The sequence below is a fragment of the Coturnix japonica genome, chromosome 9 (genome assembly GCF_001577835.2).
Source record: "Coturnix japonica isolate 7356 chromosome 9, Coturnix japonica 2.1, whole genome shotgun sequence".
NCBI lineage: Eukaryota > Metazoa > Chordata > Aves > Galliformes > Phasianidae > Coturnix > Coturnix japonica.
Genome location: NC_029524.1, coordinates 13140069 through 13163521, shown reverse-complemented (window position 1 = coordinate 13163521; position 23453 = coordinate 13140069). Strand labels below are relative to the sequence as shown.

Here is a 23453-nt window from a genome sequence, read left to right as displayed (position 1 = left end):
GCCCCAGCCCACACAAACTGGTGCCCTCCAGGCAGGAACAACACAACACACTCTCTCTTACCTGTGCTCTGCTCACTCTGCCGTCCATTCGGCTCCTCTGGGCTCCTCCACTGCAGTTGGTAATGGTTGGACTAGATGATCTTCTAGGTCTTTTCCAACCTTGATAATTCTGTGATTCAGTTGCTGCCTTGGTCACTGCTCTCATTGCTCTCCTCGTGAGTCCTGGTCAGGAACTGGAGCTTCCTGCAGTTGTGTCCTTACAGCTGCTGGGTGCACACAGCCCGTGTGCAGCACGGTACGGATTGCACAGAGTGAACACAACAGAACGAGGTGAGGAGGTGGAAGGTGGACACAGCTGGCACAGGGATGGGACGTCCATTCACACGACAAAAACGACAGGCTACACAGTTCATTAAGTCTTACAGCTTTATTTCAAATTACCCATGGTTTCCTATTATTAACGTGCTGGAAGTTCCCACTGCTGGCAGAATACAGGCAATTTAAAATAAAGCGTACAACATCCAACCATCTTTATCTTTAACAGACACATGGAATGTATTTACAGACGTACAGCATGGGGTGAAGCCTTAAAGTCCTTTATTAATTACACGTTTACGCTGCTTTCAGAAATACCAACATGAGATCGCTTTGTAAAACATCACGATATCTATACAAGAGCATTTCCCACATCTAAATTCACTTCAGAAGCCCCCTGTTCCTAAAACACTTTATTTTGTTTCGCTTTTCAAAGGAACATTTATGGTTATAAAAGGGTAAGAAGAACCATTTGCCACTGGGTTGTAACTGAGAACAGCAGAGATGTTGGTGATGTGCAAAGTTCTCTGTGGTTCCTTTCAGCCAGGCCACCAAAGTTCCCTCCTTCACAAGGGGAAGAATCAAAGCTCGGCCGTGCTGACCTGATCACATCAGTGCTATGAGGGATCCCTCCATGCCCAGTGCCATTCGATTTGGGGTGGTAACATTGTGCAGCCCCAAACTCAGCGCTCACCATTGTCTGAGGAAGGACGGTGACACAGCAGAGCACAGAGTGGATTCCTCCCACATCCTCCAACACAAACACCCCATAAAGGAAAGGTAATGGCCTCGGAACACAGAATAGAACTTGATCCGCTGCTTCTTTAAAGCATTCCGTTCACCGGATACAACAAAAATTGCACATAAACACACACAAAAAAATCCCACTTAGTCTGCAAAACAGAACTGGTTTTTAGTACAACACATTAAATAAACCACACCGTGAAACTTCAGGCTTGGATTTATGTCCTAAACATCTGGTCAGTAATTAGTTCCTGCCAGCATGAACACGAGGCCGTGCAGGTAATATAATGTGGCCACAGTTATGTGAGAGAGGCAGAGTGAGCTGCTGCTTGTGACAATGGGGGGATGCTCGGACGTGCACCTGCCCAGCCACACTAACACACTAACACTGACACACTGACACTGACACACGGACACTGACACACTGACACTGACACACTGACACTGACACACTGACACTGATACTGACACACTAACACTGCTTCTCGTGTGCACTCAGCTGCCATCTGCGTGGCTGTCCTAACCAGACAACAACCACGGCCATTTCTACTCCCGACCCATTAATTCCTATGAACTCGTGTTAATGAAATGTCAACCTTCCACCCACCTGAATACTGTTAAGTTTCATTTTGTGTAAGTGCTGGGAGCTGGACTGAAGCAAACAACACCCTCATAACTCCGCAGCCTGTGAGTGCTGGTAAGAAGCGACGTGCTCCCATACGATCCAAGTGACCTAATGTTGCAAACTGACATGAATTCATAATCTTCCTCTTTCAAACTGCACGAGACACAAACACACAAGGAACAGCTGTGCTCTGCGGTGCTGTTTGCAGCGAGAGGCAGAACCTTCCACCCAGCAAAGTGCAGCAGTGACTGCTGACACTGACGTAACCCCCCAAGAATTCCCAACAATCGCTGCAAGTGGAACCATGTGAAACATAAAACCTACCTGGGAGGGAAGCAGCCCTGCACGGAGCTGCTCTCTTCCTCCTGCAAGTTGTTGGACTGAAAAGGTTTCTCCTTTCAGCTGCACAGTTTTAAATCCCTTTCATGTGACCTGCAACGCCATCAGCCAGTGCCAATAAGGAGCAACTTGGAACCTCTGTGTCAAACAGCACAGCGAGCCCTGACACTCATACATGGAGCAAATCGGGTGGAAACAAACTGCAAATCAAAAGGGGAAAAGCCCAGCTAAGAGCAGCCACCCGTGCTTTGCAGACTAACTGTCAAGTGTAATTCACAACCCGCCTGCTGCCCCTCCTGCTCCTGTACACTGAATGTCCATTTTTATATTAAAGAAAGAGGAAGGAAGGAATGGTAGCTATGAAAACAAGTATTTTTTCCTCGGAGGGGAGGGAACCCCCCTTTTTTTTCCTATACATCTTCAGTAACGAGGATACACCGACACATAAGGGCCGACCCTGATATGAAACACTGTACTGGTTAAGATTGTGCTGCAATTCTTTTAAAATACATATATATATATATTTATAAAATGGAAAGAGCTGCTGTTCTCAGGAGGCTGAGAAGGTCCCTCTGGATCCCATGGGGAAGGAACATCATCTCATCCCCCTCGTGCCCACTGCAGCAACCGCCTTATTGTTTGTTAATGAAAGAAATGAATTCCTATGGGAACGGCTTTCCAAACCGCACACCAGCATCTTCCCCCTACAAGGTCAGTTTCTACAGCCGGCTCCAGCAGCCCCTGGAACTCCCTGCCCTCCTCACCACCCATTTATCAGTAAGGGGCCAAAGTATCGAAAATCAAAGTGTTATTGGAAAACCACGGTGACCTCCAAAAAAAATGGAGAAACGAAGCAAAAAAAAAAAACAACCACATTCCTGTCAGGAATCACGGAAACTCATGTCCTTAGAACAGAGCTCTGTGTGTTTGGATGCACTGCACGGGCAGCCAAGTCTTGACGTCCTTCTGTTTAGCCAAGGTAACCCAAAAGTCCCGGAGGTCTTTACACAGCAGGTAAGTGGTGAAGCTGCTGCTGCTTTGGGGGTGCCAGCTCCAGCAGCGCCTGCACAGTCACAGCTACCTGTGTCAAACCCTTCTCTTCTAAAATATGGAGAGGCAAACATAATTGCTCCTGAATGGGGAAGAAAACACAGAGACAAAAACAAAATGGATGAAAAAAACACTCAACTGAAAAGGAAACTGAAAAATGAAATGTTACGGACAGCACACACGGCTATGAAAGGAAAATAATGCTGGTAAATCAGAACGGTCACACGTCTGCTCTGGGGCTGATGGTCACGTTTGCTCAGCAGCCACTACACAGAACAAGGGGAGAACTGAGAAACAACCAAATCCCTTATTTCTGCCTGTGCAGAAACAGCAGGATTTTATGATGTCAAAACTGGGCTGTGTTAAGGAGAGGACAAGCTCTGCTTCAGTGCAAGGAACTGCTGTCACAGCACGGCTTCCTTTCCAAAACACAACTGGCTTTTGGAGGGAGTCGTCCTGCAGCAAATGCAAGCAAACCCAACTGGAAAGCAGAAACAAAACAGCCCTGCACACATCGGCTACAGCGTGCTACAAGTCTGAGGGGAAGTGCCATGCTTGAAAGCAGTTCTCCTAAGGACACACTGCCCATCCAAAGTCCTTCTGTCCATATGGATGATGTGATCCTTGTCATTACATAAACTCCTTGGGAGGGGCCAAAAAGCAGAAAGCACCATTTGTTTTATGGAAAGGAGAAAAGACAACTTGCTTCTAATTGCAATAGCTTTCATCATCAACGTATTTCTCCTGTTCAAGGCAATTTCTCCTGTCATTTCTCCTGTTCAAGGCAATGTTAATGGCATATTTGAGGACAAATATCCCTCCTGCGCTGTGTCTGAGTCGCTGCTGCCATGAGGCCCATCGAGCAGCTCCCAAACCACTCTGAAGAATAAGAGGAATACACAAAGTGCAGAAAGGTTTCAAAGTGTTTATTAGGAATTGTGCTACTCTCAGCCTCAGATGGGTTAAAAGCCTCGTCCTACACAAGTCCTTGGCACAGGGGGGGGCATATCCTCAGCCCACAGGGACACACACACCCAGCAGTGCTCTGCACCTCTAGATAAATAACCCAGCTGTGTTCTCTTCCTACAAAGCTACAGAGATTCTTTCCCCACAAGCAAGTTCTGCAGCATCCTGTATCCCTCCACTCTTTGCAGCTTTACTGACCCTCCATATTGATGAAATCCTTCAGCATAAATAACAGCAGCCAACGCTCCTCCCATAGAGCTCCAAGCAGACAGAACCAACCCAGGCTGAAAGCACTGCGTGAAGGCAGCTGATGCAGCTGAAATGCATTTCTCCTCCAGCAGAACAGTTCGTTTGAAGCAATGTGCTTTATGAGGAAATGCTTGTAAACTGGAACCAGCATTTATTATCTTTTTTTTTTCCCCTTCTCTTAGGTATGCAAATAGATAAGGAGAAAAGCTTTGGAAAGTATCCACACCACAGAGATAGCTGCAGCAAACAGGACTTAAGGACGGGAAGGCACGGTTAGTGTAAGAGCCCTGGAAGCTTTTATCACAGTGTTCATTAGAAGAAGATAAGAAACACAGAACAGAGTTCATTTTAGTTCACACCAGTAAACAGTGCAGAAATAGCTTATTTAGAAACAGACCCCCCCCTTCACCAAAGGTCCCCTCTTTCCTCAATCATGTTTTGCTTGGGCAGAATGTTTTGTGCCAGTCACAGTGTGGGTTGGGATGAGGGCACCAGCTCCTCCACTTGCTCCTTTGCTAAATACTCACTTTATGTTACAAGAGCTTGTGAGCTCCACGTACACGTAAGACGTTTTTACTGGCAGTGACTATAATTGCAACTAAACTCCCGTGTAGCTTAAATTGTGCTTCAGAGTTGCTGTCAGGTTAATGCAGGAATGCCATCAGCACTTAAACAGGGCTTACAAAACACCGACTGCACCTTCATGTGTAACAAACAGGTACTGAAGTCCCATTCAGAACAGGCCTGGTACCAGCACTTACCTGCACCTACCACTGAGCAGAGCTCCCTGAACCAACCTACACTGTGAGCAGACGTGGTGTGGGCAATGCCCTCGAATCCTGAGGTGTCCCTGAGAAACACATTAAAGCACCAGGATGCTTCTCCAGAGGAGGGAAAAGCTTAAAGCTGTGTAGAGAACTACCTGAGATCTGTGTAACAGTAAAGAGGGAGCTGAACACACAGCCAGGTCGTGTATCACAACTGTGTGATAGCAAGGTTTCTGCAAATAAGCAGATAGGAAGAGGAAGAAGTGTGGTTTGAGGCTTCCACAATTGAGTGGCAACACAGGAAATCTTTGTTAAGTGTTATCCGGGGCACAGCAAAATGCTGTGGCAACCCCACGACATCTGACAGAACCCAAAGGATTCTTCCTTCTGTGCCAGAAATGTTTTCTTTCAGGGAGTTCAGTTTCTCTGCACATCTCCTCTTAGATCAGTTATGAAGCTCAAGAAGCTCAGGATTGATGGACAGCTACTTTAAAACCCTGGACTGACACATAAAACATGGGACTCTACCAACAGGAAGGTCAGGTCCTCTCAGCAGCTGGGATATGGGGCTGGGATCTGAGGAAAACAATCCCAGGATCTTGTGGACAAAGCTGATCAGACCACGTCTCTAAGACTGTGAGATCTAATCAAGGCCACTGATGTTCAAAATACATTGTGTTGTTTAATGCTTCTTTCATCACATAAATCCCGAAGCAATTGACCAACCTGGGAGCAGTTCTTATGATACAGACAGGGAAACTGAGGCACAAACTGACAGTGCAGTTTTCCCAGTGCTAGATCCTTTGCCAGCAGTCAGCCCATAGCACACACCTACGTGGCCCTAAAGCTCAGCCCCCTGCTCCAGCCCACACACAGCACCTCCTCCCCCAGCATCACATCTGCTCAACATCACACAGTAAACACGAGCGTGAGTTACATCACATGGTTGTGTGGATGCACCAATGTGTTTACACATTGCCTGTGTCACCTCTGTTGCTTCTTTCCCATCAGTGAGAAAAAGCACTTTGTACACGCGGTCTTGACAAAACCCAAAATCCTTTACAGAGAACTGGAGCGATGGAGGGAGGAAACAGCAGCACTGTCCCTCAGCTAGAGGAAAAAGACCCAGCGATAGACCATACAGAGCGTTAGCATCAGAGTACAGTAAAACACCACAAAGCCCCAGAGCTGAACAGAAAGGGAGACAAGACTGGATTCTTCTGAATCTGTCCCCAGGGAAAGAAGAGTCTCAACTGTTCTTTTAACGCTGAGGTTTAGCTGAAGAATGTCAGAAGGGGAACAAAGATTGTCCTGTCCAGAGTGTGTAAGCAGGAAGGGAAAACAGACAGAAAAAAAGGTCAGTTAGCCATAGCAACATCCACTAAGCAGCGTCAGACATTTCAGATACAGCTACATGTTCAAGAAGCGTAACACGGTTATATCTCACAAAGCAATCTGTGCAAGTCCCATTTCAAAGAACGCCCAATGCAGATACACAGTGCTCAGCCTGGAACATACAGGTTCCATTAATACCTCTTAGGAGGTATTTCTACATAGATCCACACTTCCAGAAAGCCCTTCGTTTTTGTAACTGGAATTTAAACAAACAGAAATAGCTGCAGGCATCAGCAGAAATACATTATAGGCTGCCATGCCGCTCCTCCTTACTGATATCTGACCTTCTCATCTCAGCAGACATGCAATGCAGACATGTGAGAGCAGCTTTAGAATCCAGCTGGGGGTATTTCAGTGTGTTTCCCCAGAGACATTCTCCCTGAACTCCTTCACATTAAAGCAGGAGAACTGAGAAAAACAGGAGGATCCTAAGCAGAAGGTGCAGTAGATGGAGCAGACTGGGTCTACAGGAGACTCTTTGCCTGAGTGCTCTTCTTTTTGTTCCTAAATGTGTGACATTTCAGAGAACAGCTCTGCACTCAAACCCCATAAAAAATTACATCTCTGTGTCGAAGGGAGCTGTGAACAGGGAAGCTGCAATGAGATTGAACCACTGTGCCCCAGAAGGATTTATACTGTACAGTCCTGCTGGGAGTCACAGGCTCCAGTTTCTTAGAGGACTAAAATATCATCTCAAAACATGAATGATCACTTATGACTTCCCACCATGTTCCAACACCATTCACCAGTGAGTCATGTGAAACTGCTGGGCAGCTCAACAAATACACTATCCTAAAATCCCACTGGCTCAAATGCCTTTGTGTGAAGCTATCAGCATTGCTGACTTGCGAGCACTGCTTTTAGAAACAGCAGGGAAATGAGCCACTGGGTCTACTTTTCCCTTTCACAATGCACAAATATGAAAACAGCACCTACAACAGAAACACTGTGTATGTATAAAGCTGTGTAGGAAACCAATCACATTTATACGCCAGAAGAAAAATAAAGAACAAACGTGACCTACTGAAATCATTTGTATTGAGGCAGCTGCTGGATAAGACAAAGTGGAAAGGACAGGACAGCATAAAACACAGTAACAGGACCCATTTCAGAGGGGAGAAAGAAAACCAGTTCTACCTCTAGTACATGGCAGAAAGAATGAGGATCTATGCAAAGACAGCTACTGTCAGAGAAAGGCCAATAACAGCGAGACTCCTTGGCAAGATGGTACAGATGTTCACACAGAAGGATTATTCTGAAGGAACATCAAATGCTTTGGAATTGAAGTCACACATGCAAAATATCATCCAAATTTTATCCCACTTTTAAGCTGCCAAATACCTAATATTGAGAAAACTGAACCATCTTTACCAAGCACCTTGCAGTTCTAAAGCCAGGCTCAAGCTGCACCCAGCTGTTACAAACTTAAGGCACAGCAGTCAGCGAATCAGACTTCTGGGAGATTAACTACACCCAGCTTCTTTTTACCAGAAAAGACAACGCAAGGTCTTACCTATACAGTAAGGCATAACTCGCATGTGGACCTTCTAAACTTTGAATCACCTTACTTTCATCAAACGCTTCAAGAAATGTTCTATTTTTGTTTTCCTGATCATCTACAAAATCACATCTGCACCACAACGTCAGAACAGCAGAGAAATGTACCTGAGGCACCCCGATCCTCCTGCAGGCGTCCAAGAAGTTCTCCACGTTCCGTCTGCATTTCGCCATTGTAAGCTTAGGCTGCAAAAGAAGCAGGCAAGGTGCTCTTAATTGGAAGGATTTTGTATCTTAATGGAACTCTTAATAAAACTCTTTGCCAAAAAATATCACACCGCAGTAAGTTTGTATAATTCAAACCAGGTTGTGCTGCACTTTGCTTCAGAAAGGCAAGTTCTGAGCTTTCTGAAAAGCCAATTTATGAATACGGGATGATTTCTTAAGACAACTCTAACCTGCACTGTACTGATACACATAAAACAGGCTAACACTTTTAGTGACTGCAATGTGATAATTTAAGATATACCGAATGAAACATACACATACGTAGCACCTGTGCTGTGATTTCAGCACAATTTAATGATACGAAGCAACCTGGAGTCCATTCTGGGTTGCTACATTAAAAAGATACTGAAAATCTTGTTTCAATTAAGGAGGAGATACCAAATGAAGGCTAGATGAACCCAGAAGATGACGGAATACAACTGGCACAGCGACTTGCTGCATACAAGCCTATTGCAGATGAATTCACTGGCACTTCTCAAGTAAGTTTTTTCTGCGTAGTTGGCTTCCTCACCTCTACACAGAACTAGCACTGCACAGGCTCTGTCTTGTTTCTGTTCCCGAAGCTTATTCTTTTCTGATTAAAGAGACACGAGCTTCCTGTTCCTTCACACAAGCTCCCCACAATGTGCGCAGCAGCAGCCTCTGCAAACTCAGTGTTTTTCCTTCAGAGGGGGGAAAGCAGACGGTTGGGGCTCTTCCTCTGCCCCCTCAGCCTGCTATGTTCCTCACCAAGAAAGCAGGTTAAAGGCTATTGCTGCTTTCTTTCTCCTGCAGGATGGAGGGAGCACAAAGATCACATTGTGACTGAGGAAAGACACGATGCCTCTTCTGCTGCTGGAGCCGTCCAGCCACAGGCTGCCTCTTCTGTGACATTTATGACAAAGCCATGATTTAACTTGTAGCTCAGAATATTCACAGCACATAAAACCAGGCCATTGAGAAGATATTCTTGACAACTCAAGTCTTGTTGAATAGCAGCTGTCTGCATTTCTCTTAACGATTCCACAATCTGCCTAAAATACTGGCGTGTCCAGCTCAGTCGTTCTCAAAATAATGAAGACATCTCCTTGTTCACATAATTCCAAGCAGGAGGAACCACAATGATACAGTACACAGCCCTGTAAGTGCCAGTTCAAATTCCAACCAACACAAGGACTGACTCCAAAATAAGTAGAAGCAAACAATGTGCTTGTTTTAAACTCTTCCCGCAGCAAAAAAAGACTTCTTCCCCGTTTGTATAATGTTAAGATGATGTGAAGGTGCATCACGAGCAGTTTGTCTCTCCATTGTATTTACAGGTAGCTGATCCTAAACGTTTTCACTGAACTTTCTGACAGCAAAATACACGTTAATTATTTGGCTGACAGATCATGTAATTAATTTGTCGTTGTGTCACAGCTCTTCATCTCACTTTAATTCCGTGCTCTCCCAGCATGATACAGAACAATAACACACAGTAACGTATCAACTCCATTGCCTTAAAAACACTGCAGTCAGGTAAGAGGAACAAGTTCCTCCATTGCCCAACTTCTCTTGAACTTCTCCCCTTGCTCTGAACAGCCCCCATATATAACAAACTTTTTTCCCTCCTGTTATCACAAACATATGAGTGGATTACTTTGTTCCAGGAGACGGTGGTGCTCTCCAAGCATGTGAAAACACAGCTCAAGCGTGCTCTGCTGACACTCCTAAGCAGAGAAATTTGCAGTGCTGTGAAATGGATACAAAAATCATTTTGGCCTCTTTGCTTGCTCTTGCTGCTCTGTGTAGCAGGATCCCAAATAACGCAGAGAATCAGAAGTAAGAAGGTTTTAAATGAAACCGCAGATACTCTACAGACAGAACAGTCGTCATGTATGTTCACAAAGGAAAATAATGAATTACACATTTGCATGGATTACAGATCTTTGCTGGAAGGGTTTTGGACACCGACAAAACACTGTCATTCTGATATACTTACAACAGCAGGTGAGGGGACGTGGATGCTCGGGACAGACCGAGGACGGACGTGGTTAGCCAGGTGGCACAGAACAACGCCATCGGTGAGAGCTGCTCCAAGATCACTGGGCAGGGACACTTTCAGCCGTGACTCAATATTCTGTGCAAAATGAACATGGACACAGAAAGTAAGTGCTGGTTTCCTCTGACTGTTTCAGTCTGTGGAACATTTTATAAGAGCAGAAGCATTTGTGTTACAACTCCCTGCTTATTCACCAAACTGTTTAGAACAGCTTTCTGAGTAACACCAAGACAGGTTCTGCACTGCGCTGGGCCAGAGCTGAACACAATCTGGGAGCCCTTGAGTTCAATGATGAACAGTTTTCTTTGCACAGCACAGGGGATTATATATAGAAAAGATTTAATCTTACCTAGGAAGCAGAACAAGAGAGAGACTGCATGTAAAGCATTCCGAGATAAGAGATGAAAGACTAAAGCTGAGCTTTGTTTCATTTTACTTAAGAGAGCTTTCTCCTTTCAGAGAGAGCAGATTGACCCTTACTCTGACAATCTGCAGAGAAATGAGCTTCCTGGCTATCTGGGATGCTTACGGCTTTTAAAATCAGCTTTAGAAAGAGGAATTCTCATTTACTGAGAAAGTTCAGAGCGCTGAACCACTTCAAGGAATCCCTCCACAGACAGTGCAAGTTTGCCTGAGGCAAAGCAGAGCAGTACCTTAATGCCCTGTGGCATACTCAATATTAGCCACTGTCATGGGCACAAACCAGGGCATACTGGCCCTCAACAAACGAAAAGCCTGAATGTAGGGAATATTTTTGCCACAGATATTCTACAATTAACTGAAGATAAAGTGAGAGCCAACAGGTAGATTCACAGCACACAAGGAAAGCAGCAGCCTCTGTGTGCCACCTGCTTTTCTATAGGCTTTACAGCAAAGGTGAATTTTTAGAAAGAGATAAGAAAGAAAGACACTGAGGGAACTCCCTGCAAGCATGAAGGGCGATAGGGAAGAAAGCATGTGATCCTTCTAAAAGCAAAGATCACTAGCCAGTCAGAAGCAGGAGTTAGTGCTGTGTATTTCACTGCAGCTGAATCTAACTTTATCCACAATAAAAGCCAGCACTGCATCCATCAGAAAGATACACTCAGATTGCACAGCGCTATTCCATTTCGGTCAACTCCTCACCATAATTGGTTCATAATTGGTTCAGTGCAATCAGTCCAGAACACAAGGGCAGCTTTAACATGCTGGCACACAACACATTGACTGAGAGGTTCACTGGTTTTGTCAGCACTTACCTTACGTAGCTGCTCTATCAGCTCCAGCTCCTCCTCACGCTGCCTGGAGCTCTGCCTAACTCTGGTGTCTGCAGAATCATTAGCAGGAGACAAGGCACGGGAAGACGATGAAGCAACCACTGAAAAAACAGCATGAAGAGCAATGGGTAAGTATGGTTTGGCTGACTGCCCTCATCTGCTGCATTACACATGTACAGTGTTCCAGAACGGGTACAGGGCATCCCTTTTCACAAATCTGCTTCTTTAATAAGCCTATTAACCTAACAAACTAATGACCTGCTAATCTAAATGAGGTGTTTCCTAATACATCTCCTTTTCCCCTTAGATTTTGTTGTTTCTCTTGGCTACTAATCATTTCATTCCCAAAAAAAGAGGACAAAGTTTTGACAGATGAAATATGTTGAAAGAGTTCAGGCTTTCCACAGACTTTCCAGTTTTGTCTTATGCTGCTACACACAGTGCAAAATCCATTGAGCTGCCGTTATAACTCGTTGAAGGCCTGTGTGGCATTTCCTTGCTATTTTTTAGGCGTAAGGACAAGGACCAAGAAGAATAGATTCCCAACTTTTCACAATTACAATATTAATTCCACAAGTATTTATAATGCCACATGGCTACAAATGAAACCCTAAAATACTTTGTTGATAATGACCTAAAGTAACAGAGCAGCGAAAAACCTGGGTAAGGCCGATGTTAATAAAACGTAATGCAAAACGAGCTCATTGCTGAGTTACACAACCTACCTTTGTTTGCTTCATCCCTGACAGCTGCTCGGAAAAGGAAACTCTCGGGTCGCTGGGAAGGGTTTCTATAGGAAGGCAGGGCTGCATGACCAGGATGCGGAGGGGAAAGGTGGACTAAACAAATGTGGGAAGGCACAGGAAAGGAAATGAGGAAGAAGGAAACGGTTAGAGTTTAAATAGGAAATGGGTTCAGCAACGTGGTAATTAAAAAGAACAAACTAAATTTTAATATCATGACAAAATAATTTACGTGCATGCATGATAAAAGCAAAGGGCAGGAAAAGGCACTTTCAAGGACACTTGCCATGCAAAGCACATTCCACATACCACTTCCAACAACTGTTCTGACTGCTGCTGAATGAATCTGGGGGCCAAAGCCTACACTGTCCCTGAGGACACGCTCCAGCCCTGCTGCCTCTCCCCTCGTGTGTTTTCAAGGAGACCCAAATAAGAGGGTAAGCTCTCAAACACAGCAGTGCCACACACAGTGCTCCCTTCTCCTCATAGCACAAATGTGCGGGCAGATATTTTGACCTTGTTTTACAGCAGCTTTGCTTCCTTTCCCTGTTACCTGTCTGAGTGGTGGGTGAGCCAGGAGAGATGGTGGATCTGTCATCGCTCTGTAGGCAAAAAAGTAGAAGAGCATAAATGGTCTTAATGTGGAAGAAGTTGTGACTACGTTTGTACTATTTGCTGTGTCTGATAAGAGGCATCATCCATTGAAACATACTACAGAACAAAGAGCCAGCTGTGAAAAACACAACACGTTGTTCGTCTCATCTCTGCAGAAAGCAGCTAAACTTTTTTTTTCCTTTGCAGAAATGCCACAATTACTCTTTTCTGAGGAAGAAGTGGTGAAGCAGCACCGACAGCACAATGCTCTCTTTGTTTATCCCTCCTTCTCACCAAGATGTTCAATATTCTTTGCAGAGGGGGCACAGCAAAAACAGCTGATTAAAAAACATGCAAAACTTGCATAACAGCAGCATGGATAAGAATACAGAGCCTCTATGACACCTCTGACAATGCAAAACTCACTGGATATCCCCTTCCCTAGTGAAATACAACGTACTTAAGCACTGCAGTAAAACACAGACCAATGTCTCATTCAGAATAGCAGCTGCCACAAAAGAAAGTTATAGGACGCCTATACTCAGTGGGAAAAGCAAGCCAGAAAAGAATGCAAAAGAAATACTTCTGATAAACTCAGCTTGGTTACGAGAAAATCATATTGTAAATAAAAAGCAACATCAAAGCCAATGAGGAACCCCTTGGAGCAGATGGGTTACCATGCTTTTTAGCTTGGACACAGCCTGAAGCTAAGATGAGGTCACAGCTACTACAATCTAACCAGGTAAATCAGATTCATACCCTACCTGAACTTCTGACCAGAAGCTGACATACCAACACCTGTAAAAGCAGATGTGTGGACCCAAGTTTTTTGTTGGATTTATTGGTGAATGATAATAGCAAGAGATACCTTGGCAGGACTGAGGGCAGAGGTGTTAGGCAGGGCAGTAGCACAGCTGTCTTGATTCAACCCTGAGAGGGACTGAATGCAGAAAGAAAGAGAAGGCAGCAGCAGTGTTAGCAAGCAGCTGGTAGGGCACACACACAGGTAGAACTGAGTAGCCAAGTCAGGATGGAGGAGGTGATCATGGTTACGTGCTCAGAAACACTTAAAAAGCAAAGGACAGACACAACAGGTATTTACTTTTCAAACTAAGGTTAAAGCTTTCCTGTCCTCCTGAACTTTCTGGCTAATGAGTTTGGCAGGTGAAACTTTCCTTTTTTACACAGCACAAAGTGGCATCAGAAGCAAAGCTAAAGGACACACGTTTGTTCTGCCACCAGTACCTAATGCTGGTCTTTGTGAATTACACATGGAAGGAGATGTTACAAACAGGGCAAACCTTACACAGACACCTTCATGCCACACACAGGCAGCAGCTGATCCTCAGAACAGCCTCCTCTGCAGCAGTGCAGAGCTAACTTTTTTTTGCTGTTTTTGTTTGCTTGCTTTACAAAACATTATTTCAGCAAATGTAACATCAGCTAATATAGCAAAAAGCAAAATAAAGCAAGTGGTGGCGGTCTGTGACAGCAATGCAACTTTATACCTGTACAACATGAGCAAGACAACCTTGACACAGACCAACAGGCAGCAGTCACGATCCACAAACCCAGCACTGGGCAAAGGGGGGAACACAGCACACAGAGGGTAAGAGAAGCACAACAGCAACACAGTGCATGCTCTTCACCTGTTTGCGAGTCCCTGGCCTTCTCTTAATGGTATTGGTGTTATTGTCAATCTCAAACACAAAGAGAGGCTCAAAGCCATTCTGTCAGGGACAGCGAGGAAAGAAAGGGAGGGAAGAGAGGAAGAAGTGAGGCAAAGAATAACTGTAAGAGAAGGCAGTTGCAATATAAGAAGAATCAGGGTGCTGCAATTCAGACTTACACACTACTGCACACGCTGCTCTTCATTTCTAGGTCTAGCAATGAAGTTAGAGAAACGTCCCCAGCCAGAAACAACTTTAGATAGAGGGAATGCCAAAACAGAGCCCAGCTGTGACTCCACGCTAACTAAAAATAAGGCTGCTTTACAACAAATTGATTGTCAGTTGTCTGAGCATACAAATGGATGGCAACTGCCTGAGAGAAACCTCCAGGGCACAAGTAAGCATAATCCAAGTCGTGCTTCCTTTACTCACGCTGTTATTACTTGTAGCTTCCTGGTGCCCAAAAGGCTGAACGCACAATGTCTCAGAGATACCAGTATTAACTGTGATGATGGTCCCAGGTCACATTTCAGACCATGAGGCAGCCCACAGCAGCAGTGACATGAGTGTTGCACAACAAGGTCACAGCAGCTGCCTGGTGCCACTGGGTATTTCACAGGCTTTGTGACAAACTGAGAAGCAGTTTGTGTGAACAATAGTGGTACCTTTTGTACCTGTCTCCCACTGACTCACCTTGTAACGTACAGTAGTAGAAGGGAGAAAAAGCTATCTGGGGAAAGATGAGATTCAAAAGCAGTCAAGATTGAAATCATTACCCCAGGACTGAAGCCTTGATGCTGTATTAACAAGCACCCCCAACTGCAATGAGAGTACTGTAGCGAGAATGGCAAATGGGATTTGAGTAATACAAGACTGAGTTACACTGTAGGCTTTCTCAGAGAGGCCAGGGACTGTATTCCTTCCGCAAAGGCTCAGTTATAAACCAACACAGTGAAATCCACCACAACACACACTCAAGTCCTATGGCCAAACTCCACTTCGCATCGAATCACAAGGATGTAGAAGGAACAAGCAAGCAAACTGTAAATGCCCATGGAAGGCATAGAAAGCCTTTTTGTGAGCTGAAACAGACTGCCTTTGAAAGCACCTACCAATGGAAAGGAACAACCAGAGCAAACTGTGCAACACAAATGCATTTCAATTCGTGTTAAACGGCAACAGGCAGGAGCAGCAAAAGAAATGTGATGAGGTTTTAAGAGGAAAATCTCAACTCAAATTTGGCTTTTAAGAATTTTTCTGTTTTTCAAGCAATCCGGGGGGCGATTCCTTGCTGCTAAACAAGTTTCTGCCATCCAAGATACATAAGTGACATAAAAAGAACTGCTGCAAATTCATGAGCTGCCCCGAGCTACAAGTTCCAGTTACAACAGTCACTACAAGCAGCTGTCCTGGCATCTGTCATCATTAGACACAGCGTGCACTTCCACTGCAGCACAGATCTGCAACTTGTACTTCCATACTTGAGCAAACCAGTGTTTCATCACTGACCCCACAATGTATTGAATGCAGAGTTTAGGGCTGCTGAGAAAAGGTTAAGAAATCCAAAGAAAATGTAATACACAAACTACTACTTTCAAATATGGTTCCAACTTTCCCTGTCAGCCCGGCCACTTTTTTCCCCCAATCCCTCTTTTGTGCAGAGATTTAATGTGGATGAAGGAACAGAAAAAGCCACCGTGGATGGAAGCTCAGCAAACTGACTGCTAAAAATCCCAAGTATACAACCTAGAATTCAGTACAATCCAAACCATGGGATGCCACTAACAAATAAAAATGGTCCTTAAAACGCATCATCTTCGCAATACATCCTAAAGATGAATTCACTGGCAGCAGAATATCAACATTTTGCTTTACAAAACCCACGACTGCTCTCGTGGTTCTTACAGCATATGAATGTGCTTCTGTATTTAGATTGGCTGACTGTGATTTCTGTAAACAGGCACATGCACGATGATCACAACACACTCCTTTCACGAGGAGCCCTCTGCCCCCTCACAGCGCTGGGCATGAGACAGCAGGAACACCAACACATTTGAATGAAGAGACAGTGGAGACCAATCAACACGTTCAGAAGAGATGTATTCTGACAGCACTGCCTATAGAGGATTTAGGCAGGTGATGGGGATGCACATGAGCTAAGAACATAAATCCCAGGCATGCAGTCATGCAATGGCAGGCAAATCAAGTGTATTCTTCTACAGATGAGGATTGTGGCATTAATTATAGTCTTTAATTACGCTACATCACTAAGATGCCATTAAAAAAGAAATAGCATAAAACATGAAGCATGTTAAAGTTTTCCTTTTTGCTAGCGTTCAAAATAGGTAAGAAAGACATCTTCATTGCTAAACAACAGCAGAGAATGAGGAACAGCTCAGACTTTTAGCACTTCTGTGTACAGCAATATTTTCCCTTTGCTGCACTGAGGTTCCAGGACACCAAACCACGCTGAGCACTCAGTGCAGGATGCAAACACAGCTCAGGTGGGAGGCTGCAGTCAGAGCATCCAGCTGTTTATTTGATGCTGGAGAGCTCATCAATTAGGAGGCAAGCGAAACAGAGGGCGAATCAATGTAGAATGACCTGAGGTCAATTTGGAATAAGTTGTTCTTTATTAGCAGTAATTCCCTTCTGCTCTTAGCAAAAGGTGAGCTTCAATTATTTTGCAGGAAAACATTACTATATTATTAAGAAAGAACTGATAGTACAACTATCAACATACTCAAAATAAGTCACTTCTTTAAAAACAGGTCATGTTTTATGCTATTTAGATTAGATCTGAAAGGATTGGTCTAATCTGAGACAACTGTAATACGTCATTATTTTTATGCTCCAGAATCTGCCACAGAAAAAGGCTGTTGCGTGCAGGATCTTACCACTAACAAGGCACTATCATCAGTATGCTGAGACCTTCTGGATGGAAAGGGACACTGGGAGGTGGGAGAGATGGAGTAACGTCAGAAACAAACAGAACGACACAGCTGTGAACAGACAGACATTTTGGAACACGTGCGGCTTGTTTATAGCGCTGTGAGGCATTTCTGCTACAGTTCCACACAGTAGCCAAAACTGCATAGGAGTATACAGCCACCTGACCCAGGAATTACAGGGTATTCCTATCACTTAAGGAATCAATTGTTCTGCTCTCTGTGTTGTCACAAGCACATACGGACAACCATGTATTCAGTTTTTACCATGGGAGAACAAAGGACCCCTTAAAAGAATAAATTCAGAACAGAAGAGCATTAAAGCAAGAAACAGAGCAAAAACTATTTCAAACACCCCATGATTTGGTAATTTTCAAAGAGGTGAAAAATAAGGTGAAAACGCTTTGAAAGCGATAATTACCTGCATTACACTGTTAAAGGTTTTGATCTGATTAATGCTGCCATGTGAATTAATTTCCTCCATCTAAGAGGGGATGGCAAGCAGTGGAAGAGCATTTATTACACCGTAACGTGATGCACACAGTGAGCAGATGTCACTGGCTCAGATCTGTATATTTTAGAAGACTGAGCTCTGTGTGGTTTCTTGTCCCCTTTTCATTGCCTTTGACTATAAAATGATATTAAAAGCAAGTTCTTTTGTTTTGTTTTGAATAAGCAAGAAGACCTCCAAATAAAAACAGCTGATCTCTCTGAGATAGCTGGCAATAAAACAGGAAAATGGGAGGAAACTGATCGACGAATGAGAAATGACTGCACCACAAAAACTTGTCTGAATACTCCCATTAGAAAGTGAACTGTATTGCTTCCAAGCAGCATCTTGAAATGGAACGTGAAATCTATTTTCTGTATAGAACATAGAAAACATACCAGAAAACAAAACAGACAGGCAATCTGCACAAACAGGAGGAGATATTAAACTGATCCACAAGGGGAAATGTGTGCTTGGGGTGTCTACCAAGGGCTGATTAAATGCGAAATGCTGTTCTATAACCCAGTCCTGAAGTGCTCTCCACTATCAGGAAAACCTCTGATTTCTGAGATAGATTTAAAAGTAATGCTCTATTTGGAGTCTTACCTCGCTATCCAGAGGACTTTGCTTCTGAGGACTTAAAGATGCTTTTTGCTATGAGAAAGAAAATGGGAAAGACCGATTTAAAAGCACGAGAGAGAAATATGAATGAAAATATGAACAATACAGTATAAATAAGAAGTGTTTTAAAACAGAAATAGTCATAGTTTTTAAATAAAACACGCACCAGGCTGATTCCAAGTTTCCACAGAGCTGAAACTTCACTGATACTATTAGAGAAAAGCCTTTTTATTATATGAAAACAAAAAAGCCCAAATTGTTTTTGCATCTTAAAGAGGCGTAATAGACCCAAAATATAACCCAAGGGAGGAAATCCATTGCTGAGAACAAAGTTCTCATGAATAACAAAGGCAACAGAAGAAAAATAGAAGACGACTTGTCAATGAAGATGCATTTTGTGAAGTTTTTAACTGAAAGACTGAGCTGATTTTCTTTAATAATTTAAAAAAAAAAATAAAAAATAGAACTATTTTCCGCACAGTATTGCCAGGGGACTAAGATAGTTGTGTTAATTAAAAGCCTAGACTCATAGGCAGCTAAAACCCAAGCTGCTTCTTCATTTGCTTTATAAAATACCACTCATGCCCAAGAGTGCAGCATGCAAGTGCTAATGACCACGGCAATTCATTCTCATTAAGATGATCAGGAAAGATAAAGGTTTGGAACGGACTCAGGACTAAAGGGAAGGTACCTTAACAAAGTCAAGAACAGCTTCTCTCTGGATCTGCTTTGTTCTCATCCTTTCCTCCTCGTACTGCAGTGCTGCCAGCTGTGCCTCCCTACGGGTACGCTCTATGTGCCTGCGGTGCAAGTCAGGATCTGCATTGGGCACCTGGAACAAAACAGGGCACTGTGCTGTACATATAGAGCCACAGAGGTTAATACAGATGGGTTACAGAGAAACTGTCCATTGTCTTTCATCTAGCCTAAGTTTGGTTCTGCATCAGACTTAGACTGAAGGGTAAGACAGAAGAGTTTAATGAGTTACCTGACTCTGGTGACTTGATAGAGAGAGAAAGTAAGGTGAATCAGCTGGGGGTCTGCCAAATGGAAAAAGAGAAAGTATATTTTCAATCTTCAATTGAAAAATAAAATCATACATGAGTTTTCAGTTATAGACGTGTATCTTATTAACTCTTTTTTAGTAAGACGTTAAACTGCTGCAATAACGATTTAACTTCATTACTTCCTGATTGACTCTGTGCAGGTATTGCTACCTCTTCTCCTAACTGTATTAAAATGCTTCCACAGCTCAAGATGTGTCAATGGCTTTGTACATTTGGCTTATTACACTGAGATATCCAGTACTTGATACTCATTCTACAGGAGTTGATTAAGTAACCAGTCCAGAAACTCTCCAGATGATCTTCATATAGAGGAACAACTGGTTTCTGTGGTTAGCAAAGAAAACAATTTAAAAATATTTAGTAGGAACTATACGTTTCTTCTCCCTACCTCTCTGTTCTGTCCACATAACTCCTTAGTACTTGGTGATGCTCTCTGTCCTGCATCAAATTTAGAGTTTCAGGTCTTCTTAATTCAGTGTCCCTGCAGGCAAACACCAGGTGGAAGGGGGATTGGCCACTGATGCATAAACACCACTGTCAGACAAATCCTTCTCCAGATTACAGCTGTTTTGTAAAATTAACTGCCCAGACAATGAGCTTCAGACAACCACAAAGGTGGGATTTAAGACAGCTAAAGAAATGTTGTGATACCAAGTCAGGTGGCTGCAACTAATGCAGTTCATTATTTAATGGACGTAACTTCCTTAAATATCAGAACAATTTCAAAACAGAGGAAGTTTGAATCTCTCTTAGTATTACATTCTGAAGATTACAGGCCTTTCTGTTTCTGGAAAGAGCAGTATTCAGGGTTCAACTAAGTGCCAGGAAGTGCACTCAGAGAAGAGTGCACTCAGCATTGCTGCATCAGAAATGCACCACAGCCCATCCAGGGGCAACAATTGTATTTACTGAGCTGAGTCAACTGATGTAAGTGCTCTTAAGATGAAGCCTGCATTACATCCAACTCTTCAAGAGTTTTAATGGCTCCAGCATGCTTCAAAAAAAAAAAAAAAAAAAAAAGGAAAAAGGGCTGCATGCCAAGGCATTTGCAATGAGTTACAGTGGAAGCAGTTTACAGGTTGTGGATGGCACAAATGAAGTACTGGTCTAATATATGCTTAGAATTATATACATAAAAACCTGCCAATTGTCATATGGCTGCTTTTCCATAATCCCGAGGACAACAGCATTGTTTTCATTGCCTCGTTAAGAATTTTGCTCAGCTGCACAGAATACAAGCAAGTTCCAATTCCCTTGTATCCTTAATGAACAGCTTGCACATGAAGATCCACTGCTGTTCTCAAGTTAAATTTTGCTAACAATGGATAAATCTGAAGTTCCTTCATCATTCAATCTATACATGTAAACAGCAGCTTAGTCCTGGCTAACTTGCATCCTCACCTTGTTGTCTTCAGATGGAATTTCATGTTTGTGTAATTATTTCTGTGTTGACCACAAACGTTCAAACAGGACAAAGTATCAAAAACCCAAAACTAAATCAGCCTTTCAAACCAAAAGCATTTGCTTCATTTTGTGAAAACATGTTAACATTCACCCCAAATTATTTTATGATTTACTTATAGGCTCTACAGAGTAAGGAATGCTCATATATGCTGAAGCAGTTACCCCCCCATTATATCAATACAGCTCCTATATTTACACACTGACTGCACATTTCAAGATCCCTGTTAAAGCACTGCCATGATTCTGGAAACATTTACACACTACTCTTGATTTCTTGTTCTCTTTGAAGACCATTTTTAAACATCACCACACTTTATTGACAGTGTAAATAACGACACATTGAGAGCTTGCAGTTCTTTCTCTCTCTTTAAAATATTCCTAGTGCAGCTGAGCTGATTTCTGCTGACTGCTTCACATTCATTTTCATTCCACACAATACTGCAATGTTTCAACAATGTTCCCAGAGAAGCAAAAGAAAGCATCATTAAAAAAAAACAGAAAATCATCTAGTGGAGGAGTTCTGGGTTCACCACAGAACTTTGTACAAACCAGCGTTAGCACTTCTCTTACCTGCTTTGTTGTAAATACCGTCTCGTGTCCTCAGCCTTCTGGAGTTCTCTGGTAGATGCAGGTTTGGCTGGTGAGTTCTGTGCAGAACAACACAGGAGACTGTTAGCAACCCATCCACAATAATGTACATTAAAAGTCAATGCATCTCTTTGTACAGCAATGCTTCCAACAAGCAGCATTCAACATATCCAAGAAAGAACAACAAAACGCATCTCAGAGATGTTTATTTCCAACTAGGTAAACCCAATATACAGAATACAAAGCTGATTCTCTCTTATGATGCCCTATGGCAGGTCACAGGAGAATAAAAAAGGAGTACATGAGATGAACACCTACAGCTTAATTTGAGCTATGAAGCCATGGATCTCACTGGGAACAGAGACATGTTGCTCCCGGTGTTATTTTTCAACTTTTTTCTTATGCCCACTAACACAGAAAAATGGAAACATCAAGATTAACTTGTCAACTCTCACTTGCTATATTGCAATACAGTCAGCCTTCTAATTTGCAGAGTGTTTTAGAACAGTCATCTTTTTAGACTAATTGTAAACAGCTTAATTTTTATGAATCTAGAACCTACAACTGTTCTGATGTTGATCACTTTCTGCTATTTAAAAGTGAAAAGCCCTTGCACTGTGCTGCCAGCTGCCTTTGCTGAGTTCTGCTCATTTCTATGTTTCAAATGGCATCATTTGATATTGCACTTGAAACTTCCAAAGGGAAAGTGTCTCCAATGGATATTTGTGCCATTGATGTTTAACACAGCAACCAGTAACACAAAGTGGACAAAACAGTGGTGTCCTACATGAACACCTTTTTATTTCCCCCCAAAATAACTACCTTTCTGCTTCAAAATACTTAGTGATCCGAAAGGACACGTATGAACTGCAGCATAATGTGTAAGCACATCAACCACCCAAGATTTGCTCAGACAGGTTGCTTATGCAGCACATATAACAATCTGCTGAATTGTGAAGCTGTGGATGTAGGCACTAGTTAAGACTCACAGAACATAAAAAGAAACATGATGGGGCTAAAAACCCACTGCTAGAGCTTGATTTCAGAGGAGACTCTGCCACGTCTGCCATCCAAACAGTACGCAGCACTCACAGCAGAGGCTGCTGCAGTTGGAACAGAGATGTTTTCCACTTTGGCCCAGTTCTGCACCTGCATGCTGTGGGTAAATAGGTGCACGTATTGTGATTCTCAGGAATTAGATGGCAGTTATGGAGATGTCTGAAATGCAGCATTCCAGTGCAAGTCTTACATGCCAGCTTGAACAGAAAGACACTTGAGAACAAAAAAGAAAAAGATACTGTTTAGACTTGCTGGGAGGAAAGAACAAAGAGGCTTCTTTGTTTTTTGGGCTTTTTTTTTTGGTGTGTGTGTGGAGTGGCTGTGAGAGGAGAAAATAGTCCAGAGCTACTCACGCCTGTACCCAGATATTAACAAAAAGCTGGCTGGTAAACCTTCTAACCCATCTAGCAATAATTTCACCCACTGTTCTTTTAACTGTGTGCTTTTGCTGACTGAGAACAGTTGGATGCCAAATTGATCTCAAAGTACAACGTTTCCTGTTCAGGCAGGTGACTGTATACGTATCCAAGTCTGTAACCTGCAGTGACACCTCAGAGCCCCGCTCAAAACTGAAAGAGACAGAAACTGTTTGCAGTTCACAGTGGGCTTTCTGAAGAGTCCGAGTACTGAAGTTAGTCCAAACATGGCAGCAAATTTCATTATAATCAACAAGAACTGCCAAATGAATGGAGCTGCAA

The 23453-nt window shown here is 43.2% G+C and overlaps 1 protein-coding gene across 18 annotated transcripts in view; it reads right to left on the bottom strand.

Moving 5' to 3' along the window:
- Nucleotides 1-412: 412 nt before the first annotated feature.
- Nucleotides 413-23453, bottom strand: part of LRCH3 (leucine rich repeats and calponin homology domain containing 3) — a 42790-nt gene continuing 19749 nt past the window's right edge. The window contains exons 10-23 of one of the 18 annotated variants that reach the window (XM_015871754.2): nt 21679-21755; nt 20033-20125; nt 19566-19617; nt 19269-19409; nt 18563-18610; nt 17416-17469; nt 14498-14578; nt 13717-13788; nt 12808-12856; nt 12237-12350; nt 11494-11612; nt 10196-10333; nt 8116-8193; nt 413-3155 (exon numbers count right to left, since the gene is read on the bottom strand). In XM_015871754.2, the coding sequence (XP_015727240.1) occupies nt 3027-3155; nt 8116-8193; nt 10196-10333; nt 11494-11612; nt 12237-12350; nt 12808-12856; nt 13717-13788; nt 14498-14578; nt 17416-17469; nt 18563-18610; nt 19269-19409; nt 19566-19617; nt 20033-20125; nt 21679-21755 (1245 nt within the window). In that variant the 3' untranslated portion in view covers nt 413-3026. Of the gene's footprint in view, nt 3156-3610; nt 6367-8115; nt 8194-10195; nt 10334-11493; nt 11613-12236; nt 12351-12807; nt 12857-13716; nt 13789-14497; nt 14579-17415; nt 17470-18562; nt 18611-19268; nt 19410-19565; nt 19618-20032; nt 20126-21678; nt 21756-23453 lie in introns of those variants that run through there. The other 17 variants (XM_015871752.2, XM_015871760.2, XM_032446517.1 and 14 more) reach the window with 17 other exon arrangements.